Source organism: Boleophthalmus pectinirostris, unplaced genomic scaffold, assembly GCF_026225935.1.
Source record: "Boleophthalmus pectinirostris isolate CB_2022bp ecotype Guang Dong unplaced genomic scaffold, ASM2622593v1 HiC_scaffold_20, whole genome shotgun sequence".
NCBI lineage: Eukaryota > Metazoa > Chordata > Actinopteri > Gobiiformes > Gobiidae > Boleophthalmus > Boleophthalmus pectinirostris.
Window position 1 is genome coordinate 7,235,091 of NW_026571153.1, and position 25,511 is coordinate 7,260,601.

A 25,511-nucleotide genomic window follows, 5' to 3' on the forward strand; every position below is an offset into this window, starting at 1 on the left:
TTGTCTCTATATCAGATTCATCTTCATGTGAAACATCAGTAATTTTAAAGTGTAAATGAAATATTGTCATGTTTTTCAAATTATCACTTTGGTGTTAATATACAAAAAGATTCTAACACTTGTGGACCACTGATTCAGATACAATATGTTGAGTTTGAGTTTTTCTCTCTGAAAAACTGGACTCTGTTGACATTTTCAGAACCTCTAAAGTTTAGACATGTCAGACTCAGGCCTGAGGGCCAAATATGGCCCACAATATAATTATATTTGGACATTGTATTAGAGCTGCCTGCTGGCTGCAGATAAACTTATTTCAAATTGTGTTATTATTTTATGTTATGTTTGTTCTGTGTTTAAGCAAAACAATTTTTAAACATTAATTTTAATACGAAAAGGATAAGAAAATATTATATATCTTGAAAGAAGAGAAAACATGCAGATGTTGTTGAAATTTTTCAATAAATATTTAGTTTGGCCCATGACTTAGTCCCAGTTTTTAATTTTGGTTCTCTGTGAATTTGAGTTTGACACCTCTGGTCTAAACTATGTGAAAACTTTGGAACATTTTAAATGGAAATGGATAGTTTTAGGACATACAGCTGTTTGAAGTTGCTGAAATGTTGGAACACTAATGTGAATATGAGGATATTTGTATTTAAATCAGATGAATAAAAACCTCCATACATTTCACTGTAACAGAATCTGGAAGTTGATATTGCATAATTCAGATAATAAGATAATAAAAGATAAGATGACTCTTTAGTCTTTGCAAGAGCACATTGCCATGGTGTGGCAGACTCTGTGATTTATAAGAAAACAAAATATAGTTGTGTCAATTTGATACTTTTCCCATGAATTACTGACAGAAATATGTACAGATATAACTTTTTAAAAGAAGGAGAAATTACAAATATATATATATATATATATATATATATATATATATATATATATATATATATATATATATATATATATATAATTTATTTTTTTTATTTGTCTAATCGTAACTATTGCTGTGTGCTGTTTACTTTAACATATTGATTCAGAGCTGTTGTAAATTACAGATCTGATACTCATAAGGTGAAATATTTTCTTGGACAATGTTAAAACCCTCTCAGGCTCAGATTAAGTTTTAGTAACAGGAAAAATCTGATATTTGGAGAAAATTATCACATGGGGTAGTAATAAAAAATCCAGACTTTTTTTTCAGAGAGACCTTCACATCCAGTGCGTTCTGGGATGTTGCAGATTTGCAGCATTAGTCTGGTGTGTTAAATTAACACTGAAGACTGAGAATGATATGATCGCTAACTTTATTTGTATACCACCTTTCATAACAATGAAAACAAAAAGCACAGTGTAACAGCTTTACAGTGGCAGAACAACATCACTTTTTCGTGTGGTTCTCCAAGAAACAATTTTTATCCATTGTAAAGCACAAAAGTACTTCACACTTCTGACAGGCCGTTTGTGTGTAGCCATTCTTGGATAAAAGGCTCCTGAGTAAAAAAGGCTCATAAAATATGGATGTGGACTAAGTAGGTAATTGGCATTTAGCTGTTGCAAATCTGCAACGCCGGCCTGGAGAGGGTTAAAGTTTCACAACAACTTGGCTGAAAGACAGTTTTGATCAGTTCCGTGATTGATACATTAACCGTGCCAATCTGAGAACTGAAGTTATAATCGGCTTATAATTGGCAATGGAAATGTGAATGTATAAAAACGTGCTATCGTTGTGTGCTCTCATGCAGGTTTTGGTATCAGTTGTGACCACAGCTTGAGTGGAGGAAGAGTGGAGGTGAATGAGTCTCACCAGCAGAAGGAAGCAGAACTGAACAAGTCACATCAGCTGGACTGGAAGATGAAAGAGATGAAGTGATAACTCAACACCAACTGATGAAGCTGAAGTGCTAGAAATTATAATGAGGATGAAAAGCTAAATAAGTTTTACTCATATGTAGATAAACTATATAAACGTAACACTGACCCAAATCTTTTATTTAAATCAGAGCAATTCTCAGTTAATTTAGTTGACAACTGACACAGACATGAAATGTATTCTATTTTGAATTAGACTATTACTATTAGACTATTACTAGAACTAATACTATATACTACTAGTAGTTTTGGGGAAAGCTATAGCTATTACAAGATAAGTAAAAATTTCACCTTGTTAAAAAATGTTTCACTTTATGATTTTGAAGCTGTAACATTTAATATGGTTGGAATTTGAAAGCTGATCAATGCAAAAAATCTATTCAATCTGTTAATCCAGTGTCATTTCAGAACCTCAGACAGCACCACATGCAAAACACTTGACAATGCTGCCATCTGCTGGGTCTTTAAAATGACCAAAACATTTCTAGAGACGTTTGTACAACTTTTATGAAGAGTCAAAATGAAAAGAAAATTGGAAACATACGCCATAAATTACAGAATGATGAAATAAGACTGTGGAACTGAAACATTTTTAATCTAATTATTATCAAATTGTTACAAATAGTAAATGATTAACTTGGGTCTTTTTAATTGACATGCCCACATACCAGTATAAAGTACTAAATAAGAGTAATGTTACTTCAAATTAAATACAATAACTAGTGGTCCAAGAGTAACTGAGAGTTATTGCTGGGACATAATATGTGATTCATAATTTTAAGTAAATGTCAGTTTAAGAAATAAATAAATAAAATAAATAATAAAATAATAATAAATAATAATAATAATAATAATAATAATAATAATGTATCAAATCTGGTATTTTCAAAGGACGTATGAAAGAGCGGTGCAAAAACACAAATGTTCGAATCATTTCATATATTTTCAGCAAAAAGCTTTTGTCACTTGTAGACTTACTCTCAGTGGGAAGAGCATTTAGTCAAGTAAAAGTACTGTTACTGTTACTTCAATTAAAAATATAGTTCAATTAGGAGTAAAAGTATTCTGCAAGAAAAGTACAATTTCTTTAAAAAAGTGAGTCAAGAAAATGTACCTGAGTACGACCCAGCTCTGGTTCTAAGTTCATATTTAGTGGCCAGCGCGTTGTATTTCTGTACACTCTTCACTTTTAAACTGTGTGAAGTTTCATGTTTATTTCAGAAAGAGGAGCAGAGTGGACAGAGATGTGATGAGTAATATGTAGATTATGTGGGACAGAGAATGTGACTGCTACATTTTAACTTGGTGAAAAATAATTTATGATTTTTAAAAAATATATAAATATGACCTATATGTGTCCCCAGATATGAGGTAGACATGTTCCAATCAGTTATAGATTTTACTGGTAGCAAATGCAGTTCAGACATATTTTCAGTTACAAAAGCATTGACATTATGGCAAAGTTATAAGTGTTAGAATTTTGCATTTTAGTTTCCAAGATGATGATCCAGTCAGAGCAGAATGAGCCTTACAACAGTCTCTCATTTGTGTTTCCACTTTCAATGCTGAAATCCAGTTGGTTTAAACTCAAAATGTGTCTCTCTGATCTGAATGGTCACTACCTGAACACACGCCATGGACCATGAAGTCACGAAGCAGTGCTAGTGCAGCCTCTGCCACTCAGGGAGGGAATTCTGGAGGTTTCCTGGAGCATTGAACTGTACGGACTTACTTTCACCTCTGTCAGTACCCACAGTAATGATAATACAATTATTTCATGATGCCACAGCACCGTCACCATGAAGTGCACAATGAAAGTGAAAGAATAAATAATTGTCAGGCTCATCAGGTGAAACTGAAAAAAGGCCAGGTGAGGGGACGGGTGAGAGGGGAGGGAGGAACACATCTGCCATCTACTGGTCAAAAAAAAAAAAAAAACAATAAAAAAACACACAGACAGCGGAAAGGCGGTAGCTTTACATTATTTAATGGCATACTTAATTATTCTTTTAATTGTGTATTTTTTCATATTGTCTTATGTGGACATTGCAAATGAGGCTGGTGTGGTTAAACAATGATGCTCAGATAATTATTATGATTATTTATTTATTTCATTCATAAAGCATAAAAAGAAATCGACAGTTTCACAACATCAGACACACAAGAAATGAATGAAAAGGAGCAGAAAGAAGAAAAAAAAATCTTATGTTATCTGCCCCCCTTTCCTTTTCCAAATAATACATTAACACCGATGGTTACTAAACATTCCATATCAGTTCAGGCACAATTACTGATCACTTGCAAACAGTAATCTTCATTATTACACACACACAACAATTGATGTTTTTTTAAATGTCATCATTGTTCTTTTTTTATTTCTTTGTAATAACAATGTCATTCTTTGTTCCTTCTTGTTACTAACAAAGAAGGAAATACTTCCTCAATCCCAACAGATCAATAAAAACAGGAACAGTTTTAACTATTTAAGAGCAGAAGAACTGTACTGACCTGCAGGCAGAGACCAGACTGGACCTGAGGTAACAGCATCAAGTTTACTCTATAACTCTGTGTTGTTTTACATTCTTCTTTCTGCTTTAGTTCACAGACATGGAGACCACAGTGCTGGCTTTGACGCTTTGTCTGGTGATTCCGTCTTTTGCAACGGTAAGAGAGTTTATTGATTCAAATTCTTAAGATATTTGTGTTGGTTTAAGGATAATATTTTATTTCTTTCTGAAATTACCTAGGAGTCCATACAGTCAATTCCGCTGAGTATGATGGAGAATTCAATTGACGACATGTACGACGGCTGCAAGGAGTCAATGGCCGAAGTGGTCAAGAACGTTTACTTCCCCAGAGAGAACAACATTGACCCTTTTAAAAATGCTTGGAAGGTTGCAGGCCCCTTTGCAAAAGAAAAGTATGAAAAACGTCCGGACAAATCATTAACCCTAGAACAAGTCCAAGCAGTCAATGTTTACACACAAGAATTTCCCAATGTCTATGGACTGCTTAATGCAATGGTCAGAGCAGGTAAAGCTAAATACGCCTCTAGGGACTTCCCATTCCACGCTTTTACACTTTTGGATCACTTCTGCCCTTCAGGTCATTAATGCTGACAATAACAAGCCATGTCAAACCACCTACAGGAGAACCAACAACAAATATACAGGTGAAGTCAACCAACAAATGCGCTTTGGTTATTTTGCATCCTCTAGTACAGATCCAGATCAGATCACTTTTGGAAGAGAGACCTGCTTTTACACTGAGACCTGTTTTGGTGCAAACATCAAAAGCTACTCAAGATTGGATGAGGATGAAGTGCTGATTCCCCCTTACGAGACGTTCAAAATAACAGAAATAGCTGAGGGCTCTTACAAAGAAATGAAAGATTGTAAAAAAGTCTTTGTCCTAAAGAGTACTGGAAAGTTGAGCAATCTCAACTGCAAGGCAACTAAGCCAAAACTAACTTCAACTAGCCTGAAGTACTGAAGTTGTTGAAATTAGGCATTAGGGAAATTAGACAATAAGACTAATGCAAATGTAATTGTTCTGAGCTGTACAATGTTTCTATGAATAAAGAAGAATAAACATGTTAACAGTGTGTGTGTAATTAATGACAGACTGTAAGAAAAATCTTTGGGCTAGAGAGAATGAAAGTTGAGCAAACTAAACCACAGGACAATCTGACACTGTGTATTACTGTCAGGGGATACAGCCAGTCTAGACTTCATAGATTAAAGCAACTCACCTTTATGTCTCCCCCCTTGAACTGCCACCTTATCGTGGTGGGGGAGTTTGCGTACCCAAATGATCCTAGGAGCTATGTTGCCCAGGTCATTATGCCCCTGGTAGGGTCTCCCATGGCAAACAGGTCCTAGGTGACAGGTGACAGGTCAGACTAATCCCTATGAACAGTACAATAACAAGGACCGTGACCTCCCCCGATATGGCGCAGCCGGGGCCCCACCCTGGACCCTGGGGTTGGGGCTCGAAAGCGAGTGCCTGGTGGCCGGGCCTTTGCCCATGGGGCCGGCCGGGCTCAGCTCGAAGGATTAGCACCTCATCTTCACTACTATAGAGCAAATAGTCTTTGATGGACGCACCTAAACAAGTCTCAATCTGAAAGCAAGTTTTGATACCAAACTGTGTCTTACTGGGACTGGGCGAAGAGGAGGCAAAATAACCAAATCGGATTTCTTGGTTGACTCGACCTGTAAATTCTTGTTTGCTTCTCCTGTAGGTGATACGGCATGTATTTGATTTAAGTCTCTGTAAAGCAGTAGTCAGCCAGTAGTGTAAAGTGTGGTATGTGAATTCATTAGTGGCATATTTATCTGCACTGTCTCGAACCGCTGCATTAAAGGGTTCATAGACCTTAGGGGCCTGTCCAGTGTAGACCGACAACGCTTGGATCTGATCTTTGGTCAGTGTCTTGTCGGTTTTTTTCATGTTTTATTTGCACTATTTTCTTTATTCTCCCAGGCCTTTTTGAATAACTCATTATTCTTCTTCTCTCTGGGGAAGTATTCATTTTTTACCTTTTCACCCATTGCATCACTGCAGCTGTTGTACATGTCGTCAACCAATTTGTCCATCATACTCAGGGGAATTGTGACACACTCCTGGACAATTTAAGAGGAAAGAGAAGAAAGGAACTATGTGTAAGATTTAGATTTTAAATCCCATAAACACGGCCTAACTATATTTGAACATGTCTATGAAGCAGACGTGTTCAAATCTAAAATAACTTTTACTGGTAACAATTGCAATGCTGACTCGGACTCTTACATAATTTTAGAAAGAAATAAAATATTATCCGTACACTAAGACATATTTCTTAAGAATGTGAATAAAAATCCTTACCGCTGGAAAATAAGTCATCACCAGACAAAGCATCAGCACTGTGGTCTCCATGTCTGTGAACTAAAGCACAAAGAAGAATGTAAAACAACATATCTGGGTTATAGAGTAAACTTGCTGCTGTTACCTCAGGTCGAGTCTGGTCTCTGTCTGCAGGTCAGTGCAGCTCCGCTCTTAAATAGTTGAACTGCCCCTTCAAAAACCAACAGGTGTCTTTCTCTGGGAACCTAGGGAATGTGGTGAAAAAATAAATAAAAAAAATAAAATAAAAAAAAATACACACAAACATGGTCTGTACAGTTTCACAGTTTCAGTATTGCCTAAAATTTCCATTTTCCTTCATTTGACCCACACTGACAGATCTAAAATGCATCTCAATAGATTTGGGTCAAAATTGACCTGAACCAGCCTCAGTGTCCAAAGATTTGTAGCACCTGTACAAAAGTATAACATTTTAAAATATTTTTGTGTATTTTGGCAAAATTGAGAAAAAGTCGTAACATAAAAGAATGATGCTTCGTGTATTTTTACTGCTGTTGAATGTCAAAACGAGTCAAATTTGACCTGAGTAGTATGTAAGGTTTAAAAACACAGTATCTGTGCTGACAGTTAAGGTGAGAAAAATGTGTTTAAAGTTTGGTGTTGTTCCTCTTGTGTATGTCCACACACTAATGATGTGTGTTTTTGTGTTACGTATGATAAGTTCATATTTATCAGTCACAACCATCACAACTGATGTGACCTTTGACCTCTGAGTGTACAGAGTGGACACTGAGTATTTTAGTTTATTAACTGAATAAGAAGTTGTGAAAGTTTCAGAATTGGACCTTAAAACATGTGTCAGTATGTGAGAGTTGGGTGAACCTCTTCAGTTAAAAAAGGAAAAGTGCAGCATCTGCGTTTTGAAATGACCAGTTATGACATTTGTTTCTGAACGTTTCCTTGGAATCACTGAAGACACTGTAATGAAGAACTTACTGAAGACACTGCAAGAGTACTGTTACTTCAATACAAATATTACTCAAGTAGGAGTAAAAGTATGCTGCTAGAAAAGTACTCTGAAACGTATTATTTCTTTAAACACTTACTCAAATAAAAGTACCTGAATAATACTACTCACCTTTGCAAAACAAAAAACTGATACTTAAGTAATACATGCACACAAATTTGATCTTAAAAATCAAACCAGGTATATAAACTAAAACTATTTAAACATATCAAAACTACATCACAATTTTACAAATATCCATTATTATTGACACCGTGATTAACAAACATGTTTTTCTTTTATCCCCAGATGCTTAATATTTTACCTTTATTCAAGCCTGTGACAATCTTTATGAAATCAACCTTTATGAATGATAAAGTCAAATTAATGTGACAAAAATGAGCAGATAAAACGGATTTGGGTTTACCTTTGTGTAATGTGTGGATGGGCTCAAATTGGCATTAGTATATTTAAGTTTTAATAAAATATTGATTATCTATTAACTGAATACTCTTTGGTTGTGCTTACACTTCTGCATATTACTTTGGCAGAGTCAGGGTCACGAACTTTTGCGTTTATCAGTTACAACATTCATTGCTGCAGTTGCAGCACTTTTCTTTGGAATCACTTAAGAAACTGTAAATACTGCAAATGTCACAGCACTTGTAAGATAAAAGCCTACTACAGTTTACAAAAAATACAAGAACTTCACTTGCACTTGTGAAAAAACAACATAACATAACGTTTCTAACACCTTCTACATTAAACAGGAACAAAGAGTGGCATGAGTGTCACCAGGTCATCAGTGTTTAACTCATCCTTTGTGTTCACTTATGAGATGAACCCACCGTTATGGAACAAAAACAACTTAATATGTATTTTCTTTTCAATTTATTTTTTCTCTCAGAATGTTGCAGTGTTGTTTAAATATATGAAGTCTGAGCTGAATGTATCCCATCACAGTAATAGACTTAGACAAACTCTACTGATCCACAAGGGGAATTATTTAAATATAATTTAAATACACAGCGTCAGATTGTCCTGTAGTTTAGTTTGCTCAACTTTCGTTCTCGAGTCCAAAGATTGTCTTACAGTCTGTCATTAATTACACACACATTGTTAACATGTTTATTCTTCTTTATTCATAGAAACATTGTACAGCTCAGAACAATTACATTTGCATTTATCTTATTTCAATTCAATCTTATTTCCCTAATTCCTCATTTCAACAGGTTCAGTACTTCAGGCTAGTTGAAGATGAAGTTTTGGTTTTCGTTGCCTTACAGTTGAGATTGTGTACCACCACCAAATCTTGTAGTTTGCAGAACTGGACAGTACTGGTGCCCTGTCGATTTGAGCTACCTGTTGAAATGAGCTCCTTTACTCAAGTCTGGTCCTGGTCTCAGTCCTGATCACCAGACAGTGGCCTTCCCCCACGGGGCCCGGCCAGGCTCAGCGCGAAGGAGCGACGTGGGGTCACGTCCCTGCGCCTTTGGGTCGGGGACAGGTCTCTCACTGTGGTGTCGGCCTACGGGCCAAACAGCAGTGCAGAGTACCCGGTCTTCTTGGAGTCCCTGGGAGGGGTACTGGACAGTGCAGTGCACCGACTGGAGACTCCGTTGTTCTACTCGGAGACACTTGGAGAGGTATAATAGGGAGGAACTACTTCTGAGCCACCACTATGATCTTTTTTATGACATTTACCATGACTTTATATTGCTAAACACCACCAGTCAGTCAAAAGTTTACTATACTTTGAGGCATTTAAATCTAAAATATAATACAAATATAGTCATATATTTGCAGTCTTATATAGGGGTGTAACAATATCCAAGTCTCACGATACGATATCGTCACGGTATGAACCTCACGGTACGATATTTATTGCGATATCGTGGGAAAGCTCACGATTACGGATGTAACAATATCCACATCTCACGGTACGATATTTACTGCGATATTTGTGGAGGCTAAACAACTAAAACTTAAAGACTTAATCCAAAGAACTAAGACTTAAAAGTGCTTAGAACTGTTATTTCTTCTTGTAGTCTACACTGAAATGGAGCAAAGGATCATGGTCTATGCAGTTCCCGCTGTCTTTTTTTTTTTTTTTTAGCTATGGCTGCACCAAAACTCTTAATATACGCAATATACGCAAATAGACTTGTAATTCGATATATTGTGATGGTCCACGATATTATTGAAAGAACTTTGATGATACGATATTACAACATCACGATGTTTCGGTTATTGTCACATCCCTAGTCTTATACTATTTACTTATATACTTTTTTTCTTTGTGATTTAATCCCATATACATTTTTTTCTCATGTTTTTTTTTTTTAGAACGTGTAAAGTAAGTTAAGGTTAGGGTTAGAATTAGGGTTAGAACGGTTCATTTGGTTAAGTGTAGGGTTTTGGAACACTAGTCTCACCAAGGGAAACGCCAAGGGAAACGCCAAGGGAAACGCCAAGCTTTTGACTGGTAGTATATTACATCACAACATGTATAACTTAAATCGGTATAAAACCTGTAAAGTCATTTGAACATTTTGTGTGTACTTAGACAAAAACACTTTGCACTGTTTTACCTGTTGGATAATGGTGCGAATATCCGAGAGGGGCAAAGGGCGATGCCTCCACCAAAAGTCCCCTATACTCATGCCCATCTTTTCAAAGATCATGCCTTTGCCGAGACGAGTTTTAAAAGACCCGAAGAACTTCACTATGTTCCTCTGGTCCGCCCCCTGCTCCATCAGGCGGCGCATTATATGGACCTGCACAGAATAATAGTTACATGTTACAATTTTACATTTATACTAACATTCTTTACTAGTTTTCTTCAATTATTCATTTTTTTAGTATTTCTGTTTTTATTTTGGTCAGGTTTATTGTTTTACTTCCTAGTTGGACATGAACATGTATGACAAACACACAGGAAACTGTAGAACTCTTCCCCATTAAGCATAATGGTAAGAAAACGTCTAAATTACATAAGTTACAATTAGACCAACCTCTTACCTCTTACCTCTGACCCAAAGGCGCAGAGACGTGACCCTCTCGTTCACTGGGGTAAACTCCAACACGTGGTGGCTGAGCTGTGGGGCAATGAGCAGGCCCACACCAGCCCACCGCCGCTCCCCGCAGGCAACACCAGAAAAATGGAGGGTCCAACCAGTCTCAAGAAGATGGGTACCAGAGCCCAAGCTGTGTGTGGAGGTGAGCCTGACTATATCCAGCCGGTACCTCTCAACCTCCGGCACAAGCTCAGGCTCCTTCCCCCCCAGCGAGGTGACATTCCACATCCCTACAGCCAGGTTCTGTGTCAGTGGGTCACTAGGTTGTGGAGGCCCCTGACCCCGACTGCTGCCTAGTGCACTTTCCACCCGACCCCTATGAAACCCTCTGCAGGTGGTGAGCCCACAGGAGGCCGGGCCCACGTCATCCCTTCAAGCTGAGCCCGGCTGGGCCCCATGGGCAAAGGCCCGGCCTCCAGGCGCTCGCTTTCGAGCCCCAACCCCAGGCCTGGCTCCAGGGTGGGGCCCTGGTTGCGCCATACTGGGGGAGGTCACGGTCCTTGTTATTGTGCTGTTCATAGGGATTTGTGAACTGCACTTAGTCTGACCTGTCACCTAGGACCTGTTTGCCATGGGAGACCCTACCAGGGGCATAATGCCCTGGGCAACATAGCTCCTAGGATCATACGCAAACTCCCCCACCACGATAAGATGGCAGTTCAAGGGGGGAGACATAAAGGTGAGTTGCTTTAATCTATGAAGTCTAGACTGGCTGTATCCCCTGACAGTAATACACAGTGTCAGATTGTCCTGTGGTTTAGTTTGCTCAACTTTCATTCTCTAGCCCAAAGATTGTCTTACAGTCTGTCATTAATTAGGCAAGGCAAGGCAAGGCAAGTTTATTTGTATAGCACAATTCGTACACAAAGTAATTCAAAGTGCTTTACAGAATAAGAAATACATTAAAATCATAATAAAAACAAATCAAAACATAAATAATCATGAAGATTAAAATTAAAAAAGAGAGACATAAATTGGAGAGAAGAGTGCGGAATGAAAACCTTTCAGTTACAATTACACACACACTGTTAACATGTTTATTCTTCTTTATTCATAGAAACATTGTACAGCTCAGAACAATTACATTTGCATTAGTCTTATTGCCTAATTTCAATTCAGCCTAATTTCCCTAATGCCTAATTTCAACAACTTCAGTACTTCAGGCTAGTTGAAGTTAGTTTTGGCTCAGTTGCCTTGCAGTTGAGATTGCTCAACTTTCCAGTACTCTTTAGGACAAAGACTTTTTTACATTCTTTCATTTCTTTGTAAGAGCCCTCAGCTATTTCTGTTATTTTGAACGTCTCGTAAGGGGGAATCAGCACTTCATCCTCATCCAATCTTGAGTAGCTTTTGATGTTTGCACCAAAACAGGTCTCAGTGTAAAAGCAGGTCTCTCTTCCAAAAGTGATCTGATCTGGATCTGTACTAGAGGATGCAAAATAACCAAAGTGCATTTGTTGGTTGACTTCACCTGTATATTTGTTGTTGGTTCTCCTGTAGGTGGTTTGATATGGCTTGTTATTGTCAACATTAATGACCTGAAGGGCAGAAGTGATCCAAAAGTGTAAAGCGTGGAATGGGAAGTCCTTAGTGGCGTATTTAGCTTTACCTTCTTTGACCATTGCATTAAAGGGACAATAAACTTTGGGAAATTCTTGTGAGTAAACATAGACTGCTTGGACTTGTTCTAGGGTTAATGCTTTGTCCGGACGTTTTTCATACTTTTTTTTTTTTTGCAAAGGGGCCTGCAACCTTCCAAGCATTTTTAAATGGGTCAATGTTGTTCTCTCTGGGGAAGTAAACGTTCTTGACGACTTCAGCCAATGATTCCTTGCAGCCGTCGTACATGTCGTCAATTGAATTCTCCATCATACTCAGCGGAATTGACTGTATGGACTCCTAGGTAATTTCAGAAAGAAATAAAATATTAAAGCCGCAAGCGGCGTCGAACGGCCCTCGCCTGCCGCACCCGCAAATGTCGTGCCCGCAAATGGTGCGCCCCGCCCATACCATACCCTAAACGCCGTGTCTGCAAACTCTATGCCTGCAAACAGTGAAATGACATAGTACGCCTTTAAATGTTCTTTGCATCCCCTGCTGGTCAACCTTGAAAAATGCCCATGTCAGTAATATATGTTTTTGCTTCTAGTCATTAATAGAATTGAATTCCCAAATTTGGTACAAATCCGATAATGTTGACGTTTCATGTCTATGTTAGGGGGCACTATAGTGTTCACTTTTCATATGTTTTATAGTGTATTATATTCAGACTGAGATCACACATGATGATAGTGATTCAAATTTCAGCACGATCGGACTAAGTCTGTGCGAACAGGAGCAAATAATGTCACCTTGAAATTTGTCAAAATTTTGATCAAAATTTGCGGCCTCACCGCACATAAACCGTCACAGTTATCAACATGAATTGGATAACTTTAGATTTCCCACTTCTGTAGATGATGTACGGTGATTTTCAGCCCTGTGGGTGAAGCACCTTCAGAGGAGTTCATTCAAAAACAACGTCAATGAAAATTTCAATCCAAGATGGCCGCCTTCTGTTGTGTCAAGGGGCGTGGCCATAATAATATTTTTTGTTTGTCTTCACATGTTTGCCCCCTCCAGGTGGGTGGGGAGTCTTTGCCTCAAGTGGAGGAGTTCAAGTATCTCGGGGTCTTGTTCACGAGTGAGGGAAGGACGGAACGTGAGATTGACAGGCGAATCGGTGCAGCTTCGGCAGTGATGCGGTCGCTGTATCGGACCATTGTGGTGAAGAGGGAGCTGAGTCGAAAGGCGAAGCTCTTCGATTTACCGGTCAGTCTTCGTTCCTACTCTCACCTATGGTCATGAGATCGCGGATGAGATCGCGGATACAAGCGCTCGAAATGAGTTTCCTCCGCAGGGTGGCTGGGCGCTCCCTTAGAGATAGGGTGAGGAGCTCAGTCACACGGGAGGAGCTCGGAGTAGAGCCGCTGCTCCTCCACGTCGAGAGGAGCCAGTTGAGGTGGCTCGGGCATCTGTTCCGGATGCCTCCTGGGCGCCTCCCTCGGGAGGTGTTCTGGGCATGTCCCACCGGGAGGAGGCCCCGGGGAAGACCCAGGACACGCTGGAGGGACTATGTCTCGGCTGGCCTGGGAACGCCTCGGGGTCCCCCCGGAGGAGCTGGAGGACGTGTCTGGGGTGAAGGAAGTCTGGGAGTCCCTGCTTAGGCTGCTGCCCCCGCGACCCGGCCCCGGATAAGCGGACGAAAATGGATGGATGGATGTCTTCACATGATGAATGTATGTACTGAATTTCGTGGCTCTATGACAAAGTTGACCAGGACATCTCCCATAGGTGCAAATTTTTTTAGTTTTCCAGGTGGCGCTGTGTCGCCATTTTTTTATGCCTGTGCACGAAACCTATATTTTATCGAATTTTTCGCCACTTCTGAATAATGTGCCAAGTTTGGTGAGTTTTTGAACGTGTTTATGGGGTCAAATTAGAGCTCAAAGAGCAGAAGAAATTTAAAAAAAATAAAAAATTCGAGCAAAAACAATATATCCGAAAACATTAGAACAACATATTATAAATTTTTTGAAAGGTCTTGACCTTCCCCACGTCACCGTGGGGTCATTGGTGAGTGACAGGCGCGTCTGGACCATCTCGTCGGGGTCGCCCCCTGACCTCCCATTGACTTCCATTCATTTTAGCAGTAGTAAATATGGCTCAGGCCTTGGGCGTGGGTTACTGGGATACTGCTGTTCGTGCTGCTCTTAAATAGTTAAACTGTTTCTGTTTTTATTGATCTATTGGGAAAGTATTTCCTTCTAACAGTGACAAAACATTACATCATTGCTGTCAGAGCATCAGTGTTGGACCACACCTATGGATGTATAGATGTGTCAGTAGTTTTGAATGAGAATATTTCATGATGAATAAAATAACCTGAATAAAAAATAGTTGAAATGGAACTAATTGGGGAAAGAAAGCATTAACATGTGATAGGTGGGTATGATTTTTCATTTTTCAGCATCTATAAATCAGACTGACAAAATTCAAATTGCGAAAAAAAACAAAAACAAAAAAAAAAACTCAAGTTGCCAAATTCAGATGAAAAGAAAATTCAAGTTGAGAAATTCAGATCAAAAACATTCAGGTCAAAGTTCACCGCTCATTCTGTTACTATGGGAACTTGCCAACACCAGGGGGCGCCGTGCTCATAGAGGCCAAAAAGCAGAAGACATTCAACATTCTCACACACCATGAACAACCAAGTGGTAAATATATTTTTTTTAAATGACTGTTACTTACGGTTACTGGTTTATGTTTTCATAGCATCTTCAGTTTTACTGAGGCCTCAGTTACGAAATCAAGTGTTTTTAGAAATTTTGGGTATAGTCATTTCAGTCTAACAAAAAGAATGAATGTTAATGTTTTCTACTAGGCTATTTGGAGCCCGTTTCCGTGACTTAAACTGTGATGCCAGACTTTTGCACCGCATACGGACTGATCCCAGGACTGAACCTGGACTAAAGCTGGACTAAAACAGGACTAAAACAGGACTAAACTAGGACTAAACCAGGAAGGAACCAGTACTGAGTGTCGGGACGGGCCCGCACTGACCGGGATTGAGTAAAAGTAATGTAAAATTATACCCAACTATCACATGTTTTTTTGTTTTGTTTGTTTGTTTGTTTTTTTTTTCAATTACTCCCATTTTCCATTTTATTTTTTATTTGAGTTGTTTCATTCATCATGAAATATTCTAATTCAAAACTTCTGGCACATCTATACTTCCATACACACCAGCCTTCACATAAGACAATATGAAAAAATACACAATTAAAAGAATAATTAAGTATGACATCAAATCATTTAAAGCTGCCATCCAACCTAACAATTATTTATTATTTCACTTTTATTGTATACTTCATGGTGATGGTGCAGTGGAATCATGAAATAATTGCATTATCATTACTGTGCGTAATGAAAGTAAGCCAGTCTTCTGCCGAAATGAGCTACCTGCAGCCTAAATTGACAGTGACGTATATCGATTCATGCTACCCCGTCGAAATAAGCTACTTTACGTTTTTCCGTGCACAGTTGTATAGATCCAATAAAGCCTCACCCCAGTTTTACAACATATTTCTTTGGATTAGAGACGCAGGTTTGATGCTGTTTGAACACGGTGATCAAACTTTATACCTCAGTTATGTTAATTTCAACTCGTTTAATTTATGAATATGTGAAGGTAGTTCATCTGGACAGTCATGTTCTGCTCAAACAGGGCTCCGACTAAAGGTAGAACAAATCGACAGGACAATTTAGCCATCGAATAAAACTCCCGCTGTCATTTCTATGAATTTGAGTAGAAGAGCTCATTTCCACAGGCCGATTATCTTCTATCAAATAAGACTCCCACTAGAGAAAGAAATGACTGGAAACACTGAAATCTTTATATTAAATAAATATCATCGGTCAACAGTGTGAATTTCTATTATAATATAGTGATATTTTATTTATGCAGTGCCTTTCTAAACAAAGTTACAACATTTTCTACACATGGAAACAAAATATAATATGATGTATTGAAAATTATAACAATAAAATATTAAATCCAAACTATTCAATCACCTAATGTAGGTTTTCTGCTGTGAATCTAACACACACACACGTCGTTGCTTAACTGGTCAAAACATACAATGAAACCAATACACTTTAAAAATGTGACTTGTTACTCCACTTCAGCCTCAGAAGCTCAAATCAACGGGATTTAAACTCTTAACAGCGCTTGGGGGTTGTGTGCATGCGCAGTGGCACCAGGGAGCTCAAATCGACAGGAGACCAGTACTGTCCAGTTCTGCAAACTCCTACAAGATTTGGTGGTGGTACACAATCTCAACTGCAAGGCAACGAAACCAAAACTTCAACTTCAACTAGCCTGAAGTACTGAACCTGTTGAAATGAGGAATTAGGGAAATAAGATTGAATTGAAATAAGACTAATGCAAATGTAATTGTTCTGAGCTGTACAATGTTTCTATGAATAAAAGAAGAATAAACATATTAACAATGTGTGTGTAATTAATGACAGACTGTAAGACAATCTTTGGGCTCGAGAACGAAAGTTGAGCAAACTAAACCACAGGACAATCTGACGCTGTGTATTTAAATTATATTTAAATAATTCCCCTTGTGGATCAGTACAGTTTGTCTAAGTCTATTACTGTGATGGGATACATTCAGCTCAGACTTCATATATTTAAACAACACTGCAACTAAAACAAACTTTTATTTCAGTGAATATACCTAAGAATCACATACAAGATATCATAGCTCACACCTACAGTATTCATGAATGTTTTTGAGAATTCACTACCTATCCTCCTAAACACTTTAGTGTGGGTTCATCTCATAAGTGAACACAAAGGATGAGTTAAACACTGATGACCTGGTGACACTCATGCCACTCTTTCGTTCCTGTTTAATGTAGAAGGTGTTAGAAACGTTATGTTGTTTTTTCACAAGTACAAAATCACACTCACTAATCTTGAAGTTTCATGTATTTTTTGTAAATTGTAGTAGGCTTTTATCTTACAAGTGCTGTGACATTTGCAGTATTTACAGTTTCTTAAGTGATTCCAAAGAAAAGTGCTGCAACTGCAGCAATGAATGTTGTAACTGATAAACGCAAAAAGTTCGTGACCCTGACTCTGCCAAAGTAATAACATGCAGAAGTGTAAGCAAACCAAAGAGTATTCAGTTAATAGATAATCAATATTTTATTAAAACTTAAATATACTAATGCCAATTTGAGCCCATCCACACATTACACAAAGGTAAACCCAAATCCTTTTTTATCTGCTCATTTTTGTCACATTAATTTGACTTTATCATTCATAATTCATTTATCATTAAATTTTTCTCCTAAAACTTAAAAAAATCTCTTTCAGCTGTCTGAAACATTATATTTATATATCACATATATTTATTAACGTGGAATAGTCTATTTAGACATTCTAAACAGATCTGTCGCTCAGAATTTGGTTGAGACACTTAGTATGAGGGAATTCTTGGTCTGGGTCAAATGTGACCTGAATCGTGTTGTGAAGACTTAAGAAGACTTACGGAATTATAAAGGTTAAGTGAAATAGATACTGTGGAAGATTATAAGGCCGAAGTCCAGGCCAAAGAGAGTCAGATTTATGGAGATGCAAGCCCAGTGCATTGTGGACAAGTTCAAGTTCTTTGCAGCAGCCAAGGATCCACAGATACATGCTGGGTAAATGAGCCAAACAGAGAAGTCTAGAGTGAAGGGCATGAGGGCTCTGGGGGGAATTAGAACATCACTTATGATGACGTTGATGACGTGGATCTCTCCGACGTGGTTCAAAAGCCAAGGATCCTGGGAATTATGAAACAGCCAGAGTTCCTCCGGTGTGTCCTGGGTCTCCCCCAAGGCCTCGTGCCGGTGGGACAGGCCCGTTAGTTACACCAGAAGTGTCTGTACTTTCATTTGCTATTTGTGTTGTGTTCATTGTGTTCTTTTTGAAAATGTCTGTGGAGAAAGATTTTACAATGTTACAATTTTACAATGTTGAGCTCCATATAAATAAGCTCTTAAAATGTAAGGCTGATGTTTGTGATGTGGACATTGTAAATAAGGCTGGTGTGATTAAACACTGATGCTCTGAAAACAATGATGTCATTCTTAGTTCCTGTTCAACAAATAAGGAAATGCTGACAACAGGAACAGTTCAACTATTTAAGAGTGGAGCTGCACTGACCTGTAGACAGAGACCCGACTCGACCTGAGGTAACAGCAGCAAGTTTACTCTATAACCCAGATATGTTGTTTTACATTCTTCTTTGTGCTTTAGTTCACAGACATGGAGACCACAGTGCTGGCTTTGATGCTTTGTCTGGTGATGACTTCTTTTCCAGCGGTAAGGATTTTTATTCAGATTATTGTGAAATAAGTCTTGGTTTAAGGATAATATTTTATTTCTTTCTAAAATTATCTAAGAGTCCAAACAATCACCAACCCAAATCCTCCGTTCTATACTTTTATTTAAAGAAACTGTATGTTGCCTGCAGTCTTACAGTTTGAACTGAACACAACTGAACCTGGGCTTTAATCTGCAGATTGAGGACACATACAAGTTCTCCTCATTGTCAGTATATGGACACATACACTGAGCTGCAGAGGCTGCAGTGCTGGGGTTTAGGTAGTGATCGTTCAGATCAGAGAGACACATTTTAGGTTTAAAACAAACTGGATTTCAGTTTTGAAACTGGCAACACAAATGAGAGACTCGTGTGAGACTCATTTTGCTTTCTGACTGAACCAAAACAACAAATAAATGGGATATCATGTATTTTATTTTTTATTTTTTTTTGTAATTTAGAATTAATCAGCATTGCAATTGTTACCAATAAAAGGCATTTTTGATTTGAACACGTCTGCCTCATAGACATGTTCAAATATAGTTAGGCCGTGTTTATGGGATTTAAAATCTAAATCTTACACACAGTTCCTTTCTTCTCTTTCCTCTTAAATTGTCCAGGAGTCTGTTACAATTCCCCTGAGTATGATGGACAACTCGATTGACGACATGTACAACGGCTGCAGTGATGCAATGGGTGAAAAGGTCAAGAATGAATACTTCCCCAGAGAGATGAAGAAGAATGAGTTATTCAAAAAGGCCTGGGAGAATAAAGAAAAGACTGCAACAAAAAAATATGAAAAAAGCGACAAGACACTGACCAAAGAGCAGATCCAAGCGTTGTTGGTCTACACTGGACAGGCCCCTAAGGTCTACGAACCCCTTAATGCAGCGGTTCAAGACAGTGCAGATAAATATGCCACTAATGAATTCACATACCACGCTTTACACTACTGGCTGACTACTGCTTTACAGAAACTTAAATCAAATACATGCCGTATCACCTACCACAGAAGCAAAGATGCATTTACAGGAGAACTCAACCATGAAATCCGATTTGGTTATTTTGCCTCCTCTTCGACCAGTCCCAGTAAGATCCATTTTGGTATCAAAACTTGCTTTCAGATTGAGACTTGTTTAGGTGCGTCCATCAAAGACTATTCGCTCTATGCTGGTGAAGATGAGGTGCTAATCCTTCCCTATGAGAAGTTCAAGATCACTGAAATTGCGAAGGACACTTATCAAAAGCTGAAGAAATGTGAAAAGATCTATGTTCTGAAGAGTACAGGGAGCCAGAGTAACCTCAACTGCAAGGCAACTTAGCAAGACTTTTCTTTTTCATTTTTATGCATTTTTAAGCTAAACCAACACATGAACTGATCCAAAGATTCAAGTTTCATAAAAGAGTGAAAAGTCTCATCACTATTGGACGTTCTGGGCAATATTAGTGTGCATGTTTAAAACTTTCTCATAAGTGGAGGGGGTGTGCTCTTAGAAACATATGAAAGTTGTGTCCCACTTAATCTGTACTCTGCACTGAATTCATACAATGTAACAGCAGCTTGCACATATAACACGCCATTAAAACATAAAAAAATAAAAGGCTTATAAAATAATTTTGTCTTTTTTGTCTTAATTTGACGCTTGTTTCATTTACTGAAATAAATAAATAAATACATGAATCATCATTATCACCATATCAGATTCATCGCTACATGAAACATCCTACAGCAGTAAGTTAAAGTTTAAAGCTTTTCATGTTTTTCTAATTATCACGTTGTTTTGTGTTGATATACATAAAGGTAAAGCTTCAGGGATGATTGGCTTTTTCATTTGTGAATCTATTCTTTAAAAATACTTATCTGAGAACTGAAGTTATAATTGGCTTACACAACAAGTAGCACAAGAATACAAAACAAAACAAAAAACACTGAAATTCATCTTGAACACTGCAATGGGAATGTGAATGTATAAAAACGTGCTATCGTGTGCTCTCATGCAGGTTTTGGTATCAGTTGTGACCACAGCTTGAGTGGAGGAAGAGTGGAGGTGAATGAGTCTCACCAGCAGAAGGAAGCAGAACTGAACAAGTCACATCAGCTGGACTGGAAGATGCAAGAGATGATGTGTGATAGCTCAACACCAACTGATGAAGCTGAAGTGCTAGAAATTATAATGAGGATGAAAAGCTAAATAAGTTTTACTCATATGTAGATAAACTATATAAACGTAACACTGACCCAAATCTTCTATTTAAATCAGAACAATTCTCAGTTAATTTAGTTGACAACTGACACAGACATGAAATGTATTCTACTTTGAATTAGACTATTACTATTAGATTATTACTAGAACTAATACTATATAATAGTAGTTTTGGGGAAAGCTATAGCTATTACAAGATAAGTAAAGATATCACCTTATTAAAAAAATTCCACTTCATGACTTTGAAGCCATAACATTTAATATGGTTGGAATTTGAAAGCTGGTCAACACAAAAACAAAAACAAAAACCTATTCAATCTGTTAATCTAGTGTCATTTCAGAACCTCAGACAGCACCACATGCAAAACACTTGACAATGCTGCCATCTGCTGGGTCTTTAAAATGACCAAAACATTTCTAGAGACGTTTGTACAAATTTTATGAAGAGTCAAAATGAAAAGAAAATTGGAAACATACGTCATAAATTACAGAATGATGAAATAAGACTGTGGAACTGAAACATTTTTAATCTAATTATTATCAAATTGTTAAAAATAGTAAATGATTAACTTCGGTCTTTTTAATCGACATGCCCACATACCAATATACAGTACTAAATAAGAGTAATGTTACTTCAAATTAAATACAATAACTAGTGGTCCAAGAGTAACTGAGAATTATTGCTGGGACATAATATGTGATTCATAATTTTAAGTAAATGTCAGTTTAAGAAAAATAAATAAATAAATAAATAATAATACTACTACTAATAATAATAATAATAATAACAATAATAATAATAATAATAATAATAATAATGTATCAAATCTGGTATTTTCAAAGGACGTATGAAAGAGCGGTGCAAAAACACAAATGTTCGAATCATTTCATATTTTCAGCAAAAAGCTTTTGTCACTTTGACTTACTCTCAGTGGGAAGAGCATTTAGTCAAGTAAAAGTACTGTTACTTCAATTAAAATATAGTTCAATTAGGAGTAAAAGTATTCTGCAAGAAAAGTACAATTTCTTTAAAAAGTGAGTCAAGAAAATGTACCTGAGTACGACCCAGCTCTGGTTCTAAGTTCTGTACCCTCTTCACTCTTAAACTGTGTGAAGTTTAATGTTTATTTTAGAAAGAGGAGCAGAGTGGACAGAGATGTGATGAGTAATATGGACAGTGGAAAGGCGGTAGCTTTACATTATTTAATGGCTTACTTAATTATTCTTTTAATTGTGTATTTTTTCATATTGTCTTATATGGACATTGCAAATGAAGCTGGTGTGGTTAAACAATGATTCTCAGATAATTATTATGATTATTTATTTATTTCATTCATAAAGCATAAAAAGACATCGACAGTGTCACAACATCAGACACACAAGAAATGAATGAAAAGGAGCAGAAAGAAGAAAAAAAAATCGTATGTTATCTGCCCCCCTTTCCTTTTCCAAATAATACATTAACACCGATGGTTACTAAACATTCCATATCAGTTCAGGCACAATTACTGATCAGTTGCAAACAGTAATCTTCATTATTACACACAACAACTTAGTTTTCTTTTTCATACTTACACACTGCATTCGATTTGATGTTTTTTAAATGTCATCATTGTACTTGATTCTTTTATTTCTTTGTAATAACAATGTCATTCTTTGTTACTGTTTAATAAAGAAGGAAATACTTCCTCAATCCCAACAGATCAATAAAAACAGGAACAGTTTAACTATTTAAGAGCAGAACTGTACTGACCTGCAGGCAGAGACCAGACTGGACCTGAGGTAACAGCATCAAGTTTACTCTATAACTCTGTGTTGTTTTACATTCTTCTTTCTGCTTTAGTTCACAGACATGGAGACCACAGTGCTGGCTTTGACGCTTTGTCAGGTGATTACGTCTTTTGCAAAGGTAAGAGAGTTTATTGATTAAAATTCTTAAGATATTTGTGTTGGTTTAAGGATAATATTTTATTTCTTTCAGAAATTACCTAGGAGTCCATACAGTCAATTCCGCTGAGTATGATGGAGAATTCAATTGACGACATGTACGACGGCTGCAAAGAGTCAATGGCCAAAGTCGTCAAGAACGTTTACTTCCCCAGAGAGAACAACATTGACCCATTTAAAAATGCTTGGAAGGTTGCAGGCCCCTTTGCAAAAGAAAAGTATGAAAAACGTCCAGACAAATCATTAACCCTAGAACAAGTCCAAGCAGTCAATGTTTACACACAAGAATTTCCCAATGTCTATGGACTGCTTAATGCAATGGTCAGAGAAGGTAAAGCTAAATACGCCTCTAAGGACTTCCCATTCCACGCTTTACACTTTTGGATCACTTCTGCCCTTCAGGTCATTAATGCTGACAATAACAAGCCATGTCAAACCACCTACAGGAGAACCAACAACAAATATACAGGTGAAGTCAACCAACAAATGCGCTTTGGTTATTTTGCATCCTCTAGTACAGATCCAGATCAGATCACTTTTGGAAGAAAGACCTGCTTTTACACTGAGACCTGTTTTGGTGCAAACATCAAAAGCTACTCAAGATTGGATGAGGATGAAGTGCTGATTCCCCCTTACGAGACGTTCAAAATAACAGAAATAGCTGAGGGCTCTTACAAAGAAATGAAAGATGGTAAAAAAGTCTTTGTCCTAAAGAGTACTGGAAAGTTGAGCAATCTCAACTGCAAGGCAACTAAGCCAAAACTAACTTCAACTAGCCTGAAGTACTGAAGTTGTACGCTGAGCTGTATAATGTTTCTATGAATAAAGAAAGATAAGCATGTTAACATCTGTGTGTAATTAATAACAGACTGTAAAACATTCTTTGGGCTGAAGAAAGAAGACTCAACAAACTAAACCACACACTGTAAAACCGGGAAGAGTAAAATAAACCAACAGTTGTAGCAACAATAACTGTACTTTGGTGTATAGATGTTTACAGCTGCAGACCCTAAGATGAGCACCTGTATGCGTAAGTTTTATGATCCAGTGTAGCACTCCAATATTGTTATTTTTTTAAATTTAGACCACATGAGTTTTTGGACGTGGAGTTTTACAGATGTGATGTTTCACCGTGTCTCTTGTGGGGGGTGCTCCAAGTGTACGGGGTCGGGGGCTTTTTACTCGGGGCTGTAAGTAAGTCTTTATATAGCGCTTTTCAAAGACATTTTCTGTCCCCAAAGACACTTTATAGAGCATTATTCAGCATTATTCATTTGATGGTAAGCTACTACTGTAGCCACAGCTGCCCTGGGGCACACTGACAGAAGCGCGCCATCGGTCCCTCCAACCACCACCATCACTCACACACCACTTTCATACTAGGCATTAAGGACAAACAATGATTGACTTGATTGTATTTAATTGTATTTAATTGATTATTTTGCATGTTTTGGGTTGATGGGGGAAACCGGAGCGCCCGGAGGAAACCCATCCAGACACGGAGAGAAACATGAACTCCACACAGATACCCGGGGATCGAACCCAGAACCTTCTTGCTGTGAGGCACGAATGCTAGCCACTCAGCCACCATGCCGCCATGGTGGTTCTTGTTTGACGTGAGCGGGGGCCGTGGTTGCTTGGGGTCGTCTCTTTTTGCTGCTGTTTTTTCCATTCCTCCCTCTTTTTCTTTCACCCATCAGGGGGTTAACACATTATTTACGCCCATGTCTCCAAACACAAGCCTAAATAAATTCCACCCTCACTATTTTTTTCTTGTTTTAACCCCTAAGGAGATTCAACAAAGTGACCACCTACAGACTGGATCGCGTTATCGGTGCAAATCCCCCCTGCCCTGAATTCTGCCTTTATTTACGCCCATGTCTCGTAACACAAGCCTAAATAAACAGCACTCCCCGCTATTTTTAATTTTCTTTTAGCCCCCAGTCTGATCCAACAAAGTGACCAAGTGATCACTTCAAAACCCTAACCCTAATCTGCCCATTACACAGCGCCCCCCAGCACCCCAGTGCCCCTTCACGCCCCGTCACTTAAGTTATTCCACCGTGTTAGAGCAGAAACAGCTGGCACATCTGAACCAGGACAGGATCTTTTGGAAGCAGTTCTTCTTCTTTTGCTTCGGTGGGCCAGAAGAACCTAAAAATATATAAAAAACATATATGAGCAAACCCAACTTGCTGTCAAACCAAAAATATAATTGTGATCTGAATGATTCTGGAGTTACAGATTATGTAAAAGTCATGTATTATAAGCAGGGCTGTAGACCTGTTTTAGTAATGTTTTAGTCCTGTTTTAGTCCTCTTTTAGTCCTGGTTTGTCCTGTTTTAGTCCTGGTTTAGTCCTGTTTTTGTTCTGTTTTAGTCCTGGTTTAGTTCTGTTTTAGTCCTGTTTAGTCCTGTTTTAGTTCTGTTTTAGTCCTGGTTTAGCCTTGGTTTACTCCTGGTTTAGTCCTGTTTTAGTCCTGTTTAGTTCTGTTTAGTTTGTTTAGTCCTGTTTTAGTCCTGGTTTAGTCCTGTTTTAGTTCCTGGTTTAGTCCTGTTTTAGTTCTGTTTTAGTCCTGTTTTAGTCTGTTTAGTCCTGTTTAGTTTTAGTCCTGGTTTAGTTCTGT

The 25,511-nt window shown here is 37.9% G+C and overlaps 2 protein-coding genes across 2 annotated transcripts in view; both read left to right on the forward strand.

Annotated features, from left to right (window-relative positions):
• The window catches only part of LOC110164635 (ecto-ADP-ribosyltransferase 4-like), a 21,145-nt gene extending 796 nt beyond the window's left edge, over window positions 1–20,349 (forward strand). Inside the window, exons 2-3 of the mRNA XM_055156391.1 lie at window positions 18,668–18,733; window positions 19,355–20,349. Coding sequence (XP_055012366.1) covers window positions 18,677–18,733; window positions 19,355–20,056 — 759 coding nt within the window. The 5' untranslated portion in view covers window positions 18,668–18,676 and the 3' untranslated portion in view covers window positions 20,057–20,349. The remainder of the gene's footprint in view (window positions 1–18,667; window positions 18,734–19,354) is intronic.
• Window positions 20,350–22,947: 2,598 nt separating this feature from the next.
• The window catches only part of LOC129409888 (erythroblast NAD(P)(+)--arginine ADP-ribosyltransferase-like), a gene marked incomplete at its 3' end in the record, with an annotated part of 3,678 nt that continues 1,114 nt past the window's right edge, over window positions 22,948–25,511 (forward strand). Inside the window, exon 1 of the mRNA XM_055156808.1 lies at window positions 22,948–23,667. Within this exon, the coding sequence (XP_055012783.1) occupies window positions 22,958–23,667 (710 nt within the window). The remainder of the gene's footprint in view (window positions 23,668–25,511) is intronic.